This window comes from Prunus avium, chromosome 5 (assembly GCF_965620075.1).
Source record: "Prunus avium chromosome 5, drPruAviu1.hap1.1, whole genome shotgun sequence".
Lineage (NCBI taxonomy): Eukaryota > Viridiplantae > Streptophyta > Magnoliopsida > Rosales > Rosaceae > Prunus > Prunus avium.
In genome coordinates, this window is record NC_142288.1 from 25754725 (window position 1) to 25767579 (window position 12855).

The following is a 12855-nucleotide window of genomic DNA, read 5'->3' on the forward strand; positions in this document are numbered from 1 at the left end:
GCCACTGGGCCCAATTAATGGTTATTTTCTCATCCTTGGATCCCCTTCAGTTTTTTAAGTCATTAAAAAAAATTAAGAATTTAGCATACTTTTGATCTTGATCACACAAGGGATTGTTTGCAGTTTTCTTTATGAGATGAGGATTCAAACTTGAGTTCTCATCCGACGCTAGGAAGAAAAGTATCACCATGCCTTCGTGAGGGGGTAGGTGTACATTTCATTTATGCATATCATTTCCATACATTACTTTTTCTTTTGGGAGTTATTGACACTCCAAGAAAGTCATCATACAGTTCTCCCGACTCGCCTTTTCCAATGATATTTTGGGAGTGAAACAATAACAATTCCCAATTTTTTTAAACCCAAAATTGGTTTGTCGATTGTTTCATAAGCATGTTGTAGAAAACCAAATGAGAGGCGCAATACTAGATGGAAGAAAAAACAGTTCTTACTATATACTATATATATATATATAAGTTATAACCATGAATCTGGTTCCCGAAAATATCTATAACATCAATGACAACCTCTTGCAATTGCAATATAAGACCTACAAAAGAGAAATGTCCAAGGTATGAATTTCTTTGAAGCTCCTCTGCGGCCATCATAAATTACAGCTCTCTGTCAGATACTCCTTTGTAGAACTACTTAGCAGTTGCACAGGGAAGGACCCAACAACCAGGGTGTGAATTTTGTCGTTGATGCCTCAGCTGCCAAGCCTGCAGCATTAACACACTTGATTTAGTCAGATATTTGTAAGTGTTAATATAATCTTTTCAAGAAATGGTCCAAAACTTCAACAAAAAATCAATTTTCTCTTTTCATTTCTTACTATCATTGTTGCTATACCTTTCCCAAGGGAAGGGTAGGGGTTCTCCAACAAAGCAAACCTGAGTTTTCCTTCAATCTGTAATTAAGACAACAAGACTCTTAAAACAAAAATTTAGGGCACCAACAAACAGAAAGAAGACCACAGCAAAACTTACGCGTCCTCGTCTTTATAGCTGTCAATGTTGCTACAAGAGCCACTGCAGAAGACATACGAATCATTTCCCACTAGACATGTTTCAAAAGATGTCCTGCTTGGCACAAACTTGTTCTGGAGTTTGGTGCAAAATGTCATCCGGGAAGCATCTGATGAACGCAACTTCTTCTGAAGCCTCATAGCCCTAGGGAAACAGTTTGGTTGATGTTCGGGTTCTTCAGACGATAAAACCTGGCTTTCATGGTTGCTCTCCTCTTCCTTCGAAGAATCAACCATTAACCCAGGTGCCTTTGATGTATCATCTTCAAATGATCTACGGGATGAGGCAGTCCTTGTGCTGAGTATATTTCCTTCACTATTTCTCAAGGTACTTACAACCACCATTCTGTCACGGCAGTTATGTGGCATTTGATAGGCACAATCAGAGGAACAAGGTAAAATAGGTCTGTTACTTAATATAGGCATTTCAGATGTGTACTCAGAATAGTCTGAATCACTTCCACGTCCAGTAGATGATTGTGACTTCTGCTGTATTCTGCGGGAACAGCTGAACAACCTAAAAGATGGCTTCTTCACTTTTGCATACTTTGAATCAGAAGCACAAGGTACAAGATTGATCCTGACCTCCACATTACAACCAAACATAGATTGAAGTGAACTGGCAATGATCTTCCATGACTTCTCAGCCTTAGATACATAATCAGGATGGCAGAATTCCAATTCAGCTATTGCTAAACCTAAAATTGAGCATTACTCTGTTAGTGCCATGAGATAAGAAAACTCATTTCTTATCAGAGCCGATGTTTATGATTATAAACCCAAGTAAGCTAAAACAGTTCGCATGTATGGAAATGTGATCTAACAAGTGCAAGCTAAGAATATAAAGTTGCTGATACATATCTTCTTGAAATGTCTCCCCTGATTTTCATATATGTTCAAATCTGATTTCACCATAGAATTAATGATGAAATTCTAGATGCATGTACCTTGGCTAACAAGCAAGGAAGATAATTTTCCTTGTTTCTTCAGAAAATTCTTGAGTGAATTGGATTGGCATGAATCTGTAGCTCTCTTCCATATGGATTCCAACTTTCCATCACTATCCTTCTGCATTCCCAACTTGTCCGGTGTATTGCATGGACAAGTGACAAGGTTCTTGAAGCTCTCCCCTGTGGATGATGTACCACAAAACTTGATATCAAACTTTTACCAAACTAACCACTTGAACTTACGGAAAATAAAAGGCATTTCCATGAACAGAATTAAAATAGAAGCTATTCATCACAATCGGAATCAGCTAATGTAATTATTCTCACCTCTGTCTTGCGTACTTCTCAAACACAACTTTTTATCATTAGCATCCAAGGAAGAAGACTCCACAGAGCTTAGCTGCAGCAGAGCTGCAGTAAGCCATGTCATTTGATTTTTGGACACCCTTAATTGCTTCTCAGTTTCAGAGAATATTTTCAAAGCATGACTCAGTTTCTGCAAGTCCACCTCAGCTGTGACAGAGAAAATTGAAAGAATACCACCATAGTATAAGTGTATAACTATAAGATGACACAGTAATTAACTGCAGTAAACATAATGCAGGAACCACGACAACCAGCCAACATATTTTCAAACCAAATTCTTCAAGGTACATTGAAGGAACAATAAGCATATTATAATATTAACTTATGAGGGCAATGCATGACAAACTTATATAAGATGACCTCTTGAAACAAGAATATGATTTGAAGCAAAGAAGACAGAGTGGTAATAACTAAGTACAGTTTATAATGTCTAAAAACCATTATTGGAGTACTTGAAAAATCATTAATAATTAATTTCGTTTACAGTAGTAAGTTATGACCAAAATCAAACAAAATTTAGGGTCTAAGACAGCATGCTTAAAGAACTTTCATTTCCTGTACAAAATTCTGATGGGATCTTCAGGAAGCATGTGACCATATTTAACTACTTACATGTATGCCTGCTAGAGAACCTTTTCTGGACTTCAGAAGCACCATCCTGACATTTACCAGCAAGAATATCCATAACAAGATTTGCCAGCTGCGATATGAGTTGCATGGGATCAACCTGGGATCTCATCAACTCCCTGGCCCTTATTACTGTACTAGATGTGTCAGATGATAATGCCAGATCAAGCAAACCAAGTAATTCATCATCAGAGACAACTCCAACCTGCATAACAATATAAGGGAATGTTTTTTTTGTAAATATTGGATAAATAGATGGCGCTATATATAAAAGTAGAGATTTTCTATTTAAACCCCGCACTTCTCTTTGTTCACCCCAATACTTAAATTATTAAGCTGTAAGTTTTATTATTGTGTAAAAAGACAAAAAAGGTCATCCAACTTAATAATTAACCCTAGTACATCTATACACACACCCCACACCCCACACCCCACACACCCCACCACTCTTCATATCAAGTTTTAGAAAAATACAAACTCCTCTACATCCTATTGCCAAATTACTCCTCTTTTAAAGACATAGAAAATTGACGAGCCTACCTCTTTAAATATGTGTGGGAGTTGATGGAAAGGCTTGTTGATTATCAACTCAATAATACCCAAGTATTGGAATTCCAGTTACAGTTCTTGGAGAGAGGTAAAGTTGTTCTCTTTCTCTAGAAAGTATTAAATTTTGGGTTTAGGATTCTATTTGTTTGTGTTTTTTTTGCTGGGAACAAAGAAAATTGTGAGGTTTAAATAAAAAATCTCTTTTATTTCTTATTTTTTCAGTTTGGGGTGTATTTAAGGGTAGTTTGGGAAGATAGTGGGGTTTTCTTAGAAATTGTGAAAATTTAAATTAAAAGATGGGGTGAACTAAGAGAAGTGTGGGGTTTAAATAGAAAATCTCTAAAAGTAATTAGTATGAATAAAAATAAACTTCCAAGGACTCACAAATTCGTATGCCTGGGCCATTGTGATTTTTTTACCAAGCAAACTTAGCTGATCAAGCATCATCTCTGCATCCCTAAGAGAACCATTTGAATTGGAAGCAATAAAGTCTAAAGCACCTTGATCAAATTCAAGACCCTCTTCAACACAGATTCTTCCTAATTTTCTTGCAACATCAGCATCTTTAAGCTTTGGAAAGTGATATCTTTGAGACCGTGACACTGCACTTCGTGGAAGCTTATCGATGTCAGGAGTGATCATCACGAAGACAACATGTTGAGAAAGGTTATCTATGCTATTCAAAACAGTCGCCCATGTTTCCCCACGCATCAAGTGGCACTCATCAATAATTAAAACCTTAAAACGTGACAAAACTGGAGGTATAGCTGCATTCTTAATAAGGGATCTAACCCTGTCTCTCCGATTGATTCTCACAGAATCTACTTCCTTAATGTCTCTACTCCTTCCAGAAAAGAAGGAAACACATTCGCAGCAGAGACCACATGGCCTATGCTCCTCATGTGAAAGGCAATTTAGTGCCGCAGCAAAAATCCTTGAGGCAGATGTCTTTCCTGTACCGCGCGGGCCATGGAACATATAGACTGAGGTTATTCTTCCTCTAGAGATAGCACCCAAAAGAGACCTCGCTACTAAATTTTGTCCCACCAATTCATTAAAAAAATTTGGCCTGAATTTCTGACTCAGACTCCTAGGATTTTCTGATAGTGGGTTAGTTTTATTACCAATGTGTTTCAAGCTCCTCTGCTCATAAAGTACACTCTCATCTACATTCTTGTATAACAAAGGATATTCATCTACATCCACAGAACGGTTAGCTTCTCTGAATCTAGGGGTTCTTGACCAGCAGCAGCTGACCTCACAACTAGGACGATTGCAATCTACAGCATCAACCGCTTCATTTGCAAATAAAGGTGCACTATGGCTTGATAAAGCATCACTAGCTGAGGGGCATGGACTGCCTACTTCACTTGTAACCTCACCAACTTCCCCACACAGATTTACACGATTGTTGCACTGTGATTTTCGCTTTGATGTAATCTGATCTGTTCTTTCTAAATGTGATGATCTGACATCTGCTTCATAATCCACATCCTCCCAAGTATTGACACGTGGCAAGACCAATCCTTTATCCATTTGACTGCTGCAGTATCTATCACTGAGTGATTTATTTCCACAAACCTCTTCCTTATCTGATTCTGAAAAATCAAATTCTTCAGCCTGTTTGCTCCTAATAGGACGACTCCCTGTGCTTCCAACCCACTCTGAATTCTCATGCAAGATCAACCTAGATTTTTCCAAACCACAATCTAGCTCAAAATCATCTAAGCAATCTCCTCTGTGTCTGTAGAAACCCAGATTCTTTGGTCTCAAAGAACGATGTTCGTCAGAGCCACCTTCTTGGAAAGTATTCATGAATCGCATAGAAATGTCATTACTCGAATTTGTTTCCCAATTTACATTCTCAAGTGGAGCAGAGAATTTGCTCATAGAATTAGTGGATGGATCCCTTAGAGACCTCACCCTCCTCAGTGCCACAAGAGTCTTAGAAATCGGAAGATCAACAGAATGCCGCCGCCCATCCATCATTTTCTCGAACAGAAAATAACAATCAAACACAATAACTCAAAGAAACACCAAAATTTACCATGAAATTTCAAATTCCAGGACTCAAAAGGACCTGCGCATTCCCAACCTGAAAGAGGCAAGGCAGTAATACAAACATTAAAATGGACACCAGAGAAAACCTCTTAATCAAAAACAGGTAAAGAATTGTAGTGGATTTAACTTTCCACAGAGAAACCAAAACCACAAAATGGTAGACGAAACAATTTTAAAAAAAATTCCAAACTAATGTTAAGTTCAGTCATTCACTGTCTGAAAGACCAATCAGTGAGCAAAAGAAGGAAACAACGAATACACTGATTTCTCATCAAAGGCATTTCAGCATTGCCATTTTAGAGAAAACAAAAATCAAAACTTGAGCATTCACAGAAGTACATAACACTGTTACAGAATAACACCATGGAATTCATAAAAAGCTCTTTCATCTTACCTGTGGATAACAAAACGAAAAACTCACAAAGCCATTCCCAAGAAAAAGCATCAAAACTCACCCACATGCAGTAAACAAGCATTGCTGATTAATACATTCCACCAAAAGCTGCTAGCCCATTACCATTAGTCAACTCAAAACCACCATCATCCAGCTCAACACCACACAGTCTACAGAGATATAGAGTGAGAGAGAAAGAGTCAAAGAAAGAATCTACAATTCAAAAATAAACAATAAAAATATTTAAACGCAGGAAAAAAACAATGCGAAACGACAAAGATGAGAAGAAAAAAAACCCAAACCTTTCGAAATAGAAATAATCAAAAACCTCTTGGAACTTGACGAGATTTTTCAAAGGCGTAGCGTAGAAAGCGGGGTAGATTAAATAAAACCCTAACCCTAAAACAGAGGTCTTGGTGGTTGAGCTCCGTTGTCGTGGAGAAGCATAGGTAGGGGAAGAAGATAGAGGCGCGGTAAGTGGCAAAGTAGTAAATGTAATAAATGTGAGGGGCGGTTAGGTCTAGGCATGCCATTGCTTGTGAGCGAGGAGCCGACGTGGACAGAGAGGAGAGGACACAGCTAAATTCTGAGTCAGAAATTTTCTGATGCTTTGTTGCAGAGTTTGTGCAGAGAAAATAGTAGCGTAGGTCTGCTTGTCAGTCTCGGAGAATGAGCTCTTCAGGGGTGTTTTGGTCATTTCAGCACTCGGCGGTCTTTCAGTTTATAGTTTACCCCGGGAAAACGATGTTCTGTATGGCCCTGTACCTAATGGATAATTCAGTTGGATGACTTGGCCAGCGGGCATGAATGACACGTGTCAGAAAATGTATACAGGTGCTGCGCTGGCCTTTGTATTTTTGTGGTGATGTTGCCTTGGTCTGTTTGTTTACCGGGAAACCGGAGGAAAATGCCAAGAAAATTCGAATTCGAATGAGATTTTATATAATGCAACAAGGACTTTGTGGCAGAAGTGAATTACTTATCAATTTATAGCGTGGCCCCTCCGGTATTTAATAAACAATACTATTTCCCACATCAACCACGTTAGAAAACAGTGGTAAAATACTAGTTTTGTACACCAAGTTTTGGAACTAGGTACAAAAATAATCAAATGGACAATGTTTCCAATGTGAGATTAATATCAAAATATTATCAACTAGGTAAAATATCAAAATGCTATTTTGGACTCTGGGAATTTGAATTGTAGACTTGCTACTAAAAGCGTTGCCTCCTCCACCATTCATCTCATCCATGTTATTTTTAGGCAGGGCATACCTATTTGCTTGTTTTTTAACTCATCATTTGTAGTTAGCGTAAACTAGCTCGTTATAGTTTGAGTTTGACTCTTATTTTGGCTTGATTATGGCTTGTTAAGTAATATTATGCAAGCTGAGTTTGAGAATCTTGGTATTTAGTTTAGCACTTATACAATTACACTCTAATTTTAAACATGGCATGACGTGATAAGTTAGGCAAGTTATCTAATTTTAAACATGGCATGACGTGATAAGTTAGGCAAGTTAACATAGTACATAAATTGTCTATAATCAAGTTAAATGGGATGGCATGTTTTTTTACACAAACACGATTATAACTCGAAAGCGATTGTATCCAATACTAACTCACTAACTTCTTGTTGTTCCTTAATTTATGTCAAAAATTTGCATTTTCTGCATAATATGCAATAGTTTCAGATGATCTTGTTGTTGTTGTTTGGAGCTGCCCACTAATGACAATCACTAGATCTTGCTCCACTCTCTAGAGTAGTAAACCCCCCACCCTCTAATGTGTACCTGCATGCAGAAGGGAATAGTCACTTTGTAGCTAGCTTCATGAGATGTATGGAGATCTATCTATATATATCTCTCTCTCCATGCCCTGCAGCTTTTGAATTTGGTGTGCAAAAAAAGTATTGGCATGTGACATGATGGCTCCATGAAAAAAGTAACACACCCATACTTTACTTAACTCTTTGCATATAACTGGGCAAGACAGCCTTCATTGCTGCAACCTGTATTCTGAACTTGTCATGTTTACTTTGAGCCAATAGGTGTGTGCATTTCTGACATTTCCGGCTCTCCAATTGATAGAAGACCAGCTCACATGGTGCAGACCCAACCCAACCCAACCCAGAAGAGCAATAGAAATATAAAAGGGCTGGTCCAGGTCAATATGAGCCAATCAGTCTTGTACAGACAGGTCTCTTAGATTCTGGCTCTCTTTTGGGTTGGGTCAGACAGGCCTAAATGTTGAGGTAAAATTTGGGCTGGGCCAGACCATAATTTAAAAAATGGGAAAAATAAACAAAAAATAAATAAGAAAGTGGTTGTATATGTTTGTGAGAGCACCAAATATCGATGAATTGAAAAGGGCAGACATGTGAGCAGTCTCATTCGATCAAGGGAATTGTCCTGAACGTTGCCAACATACTCTTCACAATTTCAGATTCTCAGAGTGTTTATGTGAGAGAGAGAGAGAGAGAGAGAGTGAGACACAAAGAGGGACCATTGAAATTGTGGTGAGCTGCTCCAAGTTTAGGTTTTCACGTTCCACACGAATTCTCCGGGATTCAAATTTCTCTGCGGCTTTCGATTTTCTAGACCTATACAAATATTCTTAATTAAGTCGTTTTTCGTTCATATCTTCAGAGTTTTTGATCTAATTTCGTTAAAATAAAACAAGAAACTAGTAGCTCATATGTTCGATTTCTCCTTACTCGAATATCTATGTACAATTCAAATTATACTTAATCACGAAGTATTAATTGATTTGTGCATTTCTTTACGTTATAACTCTCTTTTTTAACATCTGTTTTCAGTTAAGTTTGCAAAGAGAATTATTATACTTATTTTGAATTAATTAAGAATTAGAGATCTGATACCATCTGGTTGTTGTTGGTTGGACCAAATTGTCTGGTTCATATTTTACCTTTTTTATTATTATTTAATGTCCTGCATGCATGACAGAGTTGTCTTTGAAAATGGCGAAAGCGGTGGTGGCCGTTGGAAAATCATGAAGACTCACGAGAGAGTAACAACAAAATGAGACAACCTGTAAACCGCGTGTTAAGTTAAAGCTAAGCTGAACAAATAGCTAATTAGCCAATTTAGAAGGATCAACTCCGCAAATATTTTATCATTAATCTCCGTGATACTCATTTATGGCCTCTCACTAATATTGTCTTCTTTCCTCCTTGATATGCATATGCCCTTGATTTACGCCTCTATTTATGTTCTTCCATTTTCGTGGATTCCCATTTTTTTTTTTTCCCCACAAATTTTGCTCAAGAAAACATGGAGATTTCTGTAATGACATTTTCGTGGACTCATTGTTCGTAATTCGAACTTGAGTGTCAAATGGCGAAATCACTATCCCGATCAATTGACATAACTCACATCTTCACAATATATTGTATTAATGTTACTGAAAGTTAAGGGTGCAAACTAACTTTCAACGAAAGCTCACATAAACCATAATCAAAAGTCTTTGATGCAAACCAAATAGAGAAAAGGAATACGGCAATTCAAGAAAATAACAGGACAATACAATTGTAACCAAAGAAAATATGAAAATAACAGGACGTGAGCTGTGAGCAAGACCCTTGGTCTTACGACAAAGTACAAACCCAACCACACGAGATCGACTGCTCAGGATATCATTGCCACTAAAATCTAATAAATATATTTTGGCAATTTAGAAAAAAGTAAAAAAAAAGAAAACCAATGGATTGGAAATTTCAGAGTTAATAAGAGGCTCTGTTTCCTTCTGTCTCTGCCCCAGCGCGAGAAATTTGCGCACTTTTTCACTTCAAACCCTCTGTCTTCACTCAGCAAACAGTAGAAGAAAATAGGAATGTCACTTTGCTGCTTCTGATCTTCAAATCCCACAGGACTAGTCTCAGAGAGAGAGAGAGAGAATGGGTGGGGTTACTTCATCCATGGCTGCAAAGTTTGCCTTTTTCCCACCCAACCCACCATCCTACAAGGTAGTTAAAGACGAAGCCACTGGTCTCTTGCTCATGGACCCTCTTCCTCATCGTGAAAACGTCGACGTTTTGAAATTTCCCACTCGCCGCGGCAATGAGATCGTGGCCGTTTATGTACGCCACCCAATGGCCACCTCTACCCTGCTGTACTCTCATGGCAACGCCACTGATATCGGTCAAATGTACGAGCTTTTCATCGAATTGAGCATTCACCTCCGCGTCAATCTCATGGGGTATAATTTCTCTCTACCCTTTACTCCAATTTTAAAGCTTTTGCTTTTTTATCTGCTGTTTTGGTTTTGTGTCCCTGTGCCTGTGATTGGTTTTCTCATTCTGAAGAGGGTGCGTTGATGAAATTGTGGCGAATTAGAAATACCAGTAGAGAAATTTTGGAAAGTTTGCATTTTTGTAGTGATTGGAATTGGGGATGTGCCATAAGATATTTTTGGATTGTTATTCACGATTTGATTTAGAAATATGAATATCTTAAGAATTCTGATTTAGATATACAAGTATTTTAAGTGCTCTGATTAGCCCAAGTAGTGTTTTGGCTCACTCAATCAATTAGCAATGAAGTTGGAATAACAAAGTGGTTTGGGATCTACAGTTTAACTGGAAGAGGTTTTATAAATGAATATCAGAAGTAGGTGAACCTAAATGTACACGATTGGAAGCTGGGATAGGTAATTTTTAATTGTCAAGGTTATAGAAGCAAAAAAATTTGTTTATGAACTGCCCAGTGCCCATTGAGAAGTTAGTTAGACTGCTTATGCTGTGGTATATCATATTGAACTAAATTTCGCTATTTCCTGCCATCGAACCAAATTTTGGTTATTTGAGTTAAAATGGAAACACAAGTACCTCGAGAAAACGTGAAAGTTCAACTGGCATTCACTTCAATAGCTCAGAGGCTAGCCATGAAGGCGAATCTCCTTTATACATGCACATTTTGTTATATCAGCCGGGATACTGATTGTATGCAAACCTGGGTTTCAAATGCAATTGTTTAATTGTACTCATTTGATTTTACCATATTATTTGGAAAACATGGAAAACATTCTGAACCATATTATTTGAACGTGGGCAGGTATGATTACTCTGGCTATGGACAGTCATCAGGCAAGGTAAGTGCCGTATGAATCATGTATTTGTCGTGATTCAAATTCTACTACACAGGTTTATCTGATGCTCATTTGTAAACCTTTCTGCAGCCAAGTGAACATAATACTTATGCAGATATTGAAGCTGCATATAAGTGTCTCGAAGAGAGGTATGGGGCTAAGCAGGAAGACATAATCCTCTATGGTCAGTCTGTTGGAAGCGGTCCTACTGTTGATCTTGCTGCCCGTTTGCCTCGACTGAGAGCAATCGTTTTGCATAGTCCTATATTATCAGGTTTAAGAGTCATGTATCCTGTGAAGCGCACGTACTGGTTTGATATCTATAAGGTTAGATTCTTGATATCAATTTTGGTGAAGACTTTTATTGAGTTACTTTATATTGAGAATGGTGATGCATATGTGCATGTCTGAACCTGATTTTCATTTATGTGCAGAACATTGATAAAATCCCTCTGGTGAAATGTCCTGTGCTGGTAATACATGTAAGTACTCAACAATTATTATTTTGCCTCTGCTGTGAAATGAAGTGATTGCTGGAATGTTACTATTTTCCATACGTTTGACATGTCATTTAATTTTAGTTTTTCATAGATGATTAAAGTGGAATATCATGCATTTATATTTGCAATCTCATGCTGAAGGATCCATCTGAAATCAGTTAGAAAAAAGTTGATGTTGTTTAATCTTGGATTTCACCACAAATTTTGAATTTCTTTTTTTAGTTGACATTTTGTGTTTGTTATTCTTCTCCAGGGAACAGCTGATGAAGTTGTCGACTGCTCACACGGCAAGCAACTTTGGGTACTATGTCAAGAGAAATATGAACCTCTATGGCTAAAAGGCGGAAGTCACTGTAATTTGGAACTGTATCCAGAATATCTTAGACATCTCAATAAGTTCATATCAACTGTTGAAAAATCACCTTCGCGAAGGATTAGTTCTAGAAAAAGCACAGACCATAGGAAAAGCACGGACCGCATCGAACTTCCTAGGAGGAGTGTTGATTTTTTTGAGGCTCCAAGGAAGAGTACTGATCGGAGAGAGAAATCAAGGAAGAGCACTGATAGACCCGAAAAGCTGAAATTTAGTGAATACAAGTTTAATAACGTTGACAAGGTAGATAAGTTTAGAATCTCTGTTGACCAGATAGAGAGGTCACAAAGAAGCGTGGAATACCATCACGAGAAATCTAGGCGAAGCATTGACCATCAGCTAGAAAAAGCGCGGAAGAGCGTTGACTGGCTGGACAGAATTCGAGCTGGGTAAATCTCCGGTGAAAGTTTGTATTGGGTTGGGATAAAGAAACGTAGAACAAGTGGGGTGGGGAAATTATTTGGGATCTAACTTAAGGTTGTAGAGTTTGTGGTTTCAGCCAAAGTTTGTGGTTTCAGGATGTGTATCTTTGTTATTTTATGTAACTTTGTCATGGCTTGTAGAGTTTTAATGTGTTCTTTTGGGTGTCATTGCCCCTTGATTGTTAATGAAAGAACCCTAACCTCTTTGTTTCTCATCATTGAAAGGAAATGAAGCTCATGGTTCACAAGGGGAACTGTAGAAAAAGATACATGGCAATGACCTTAGTCTTAGCAATTTTGTTTTTTGTTGATTCAAAAGGGTAATAATCAAAATCAAACTTGTAGCATTTTGTTATAGGCTTATGGCAATTGTTATTTTCCTTTTTTCCTTTTTGTGTTTCTACTATGAAAATCTATGTGGAGAGAGATTCGAAATTGGTTGCAAGAGGGCACTGGCCTAACCCATTCAATTTTGTTTTTGGC

The 12855-nt window shown here is 37.8% G+C and overlaps 2 protein-coding genes across 3 annotated transcripts; one reads left to right on the top strand and one right to left on the bottom strand.

Annotated features, from left to right (window-relative positions):
- Positions 1-432: 432 nt before the first annotated feature.
- LOC110751504 (AAA-type ATPase family protein) lies at positions 433-6633 on the bottom strand. 2 transcript variants are annotated; one of them, XM_088252972.1, is made up of 9 exons: positions 6274-6633; positions 6033-6141; positions 3901-5611; positions 2953-3172; positions 2302-2487; positions 1972-2154; positions 987-1722; positions 833-907; positions 433-719 (listed from the first exon to the last, which is right to left on the bottom strand). In XM_088252972.1, exons 3-8 carry the CDS (start codon positions 5503-5505, stop codon positions 844-846), a joined length of 2994 nt encoding a protein of 997 aa, XP_088109098.1. In that variant the 5' UTR covers positions 5506-5611; positions 6033-6141; positions 6274-6633; the 3' UTR covers positions 433-719; positions 833-843. The 2 variants fall into 2 exon arrangements, with proteins under 2 accessions (XP_088109098.1, XP_088109097.1); XM_088252971.1 differs by having other exon boundaries at positions 850-907; positions 6274-6631.
- Positions 6634-9687: 3054 nt separating this feature from the next.
- LOC110751526 (alpha/beta-Hydrolases superfamily protein) lies at positions 9688-12626 on the top strand. The gene is made up of 5 exons (XM_021952002.2): positions 9688-10189; positions 11044-11080; positions 11168-11404; positions 11512-11559; positions 11831-12626. The coding sequence occupies exons 1-5, from the start codon at positions 9888-9890 to the stop codon at positions 12341-12343; spliced, it is 1137 nt and encodes a 378-aa protein (XP_021807694.1). The 5' UTR covers positions 9688-9887; the 3' UTR covers positions 12344-12626.
- The last annotated feature ends 229 nt before the right edge of the window (positions 12627-12855 follow it).

Bases quoted from the DNA above. Each gene is read 5' to 3' on its own strand.
- LOC110751504 (XM_088252971.1), bottom strand. From the start codon at position 5,505: ATGATGGATGGGCGGCGGCATTCTGTTGATCTTCCGATTTCTAAGACT. The intron at 2,155-2,301 runs GTGAGAATAATT...CATCATCCACAG, and splicing joins GAGAAGTACGCAAGACAGAG to GGGAGAGCTTCAAGAACCTT. The intron at 908-986 runs GTAAGTTTTGCT...TCTTAATTACAG, and splicing joins AGCTATAAAGACGAGGACGC to ATTGAAGGAAAACTCAGGTT.
- LOC110751526 (XM_021952002.2), top strand. From the start codon at position 9,888: ATGGGTGGGGTTACTTCATCCATGGCTGCAAAGTTTGCCTTTTTCCCA. The intron at 11,405-11,511 runs GTTAGATTCTTG...ATTTATGTGCAG, and splicing joins ACTGGTTTGATATCTATAAG to AACATTGATAAAATCCCTCT. The intron at 11,560-11,830 runs GTAAGTACTCAA...ATTCTTCTCCAG, and splicing joins GTCCTGTGCTGGTAATACAT to GGAACAGCTGATGAAGTTGT.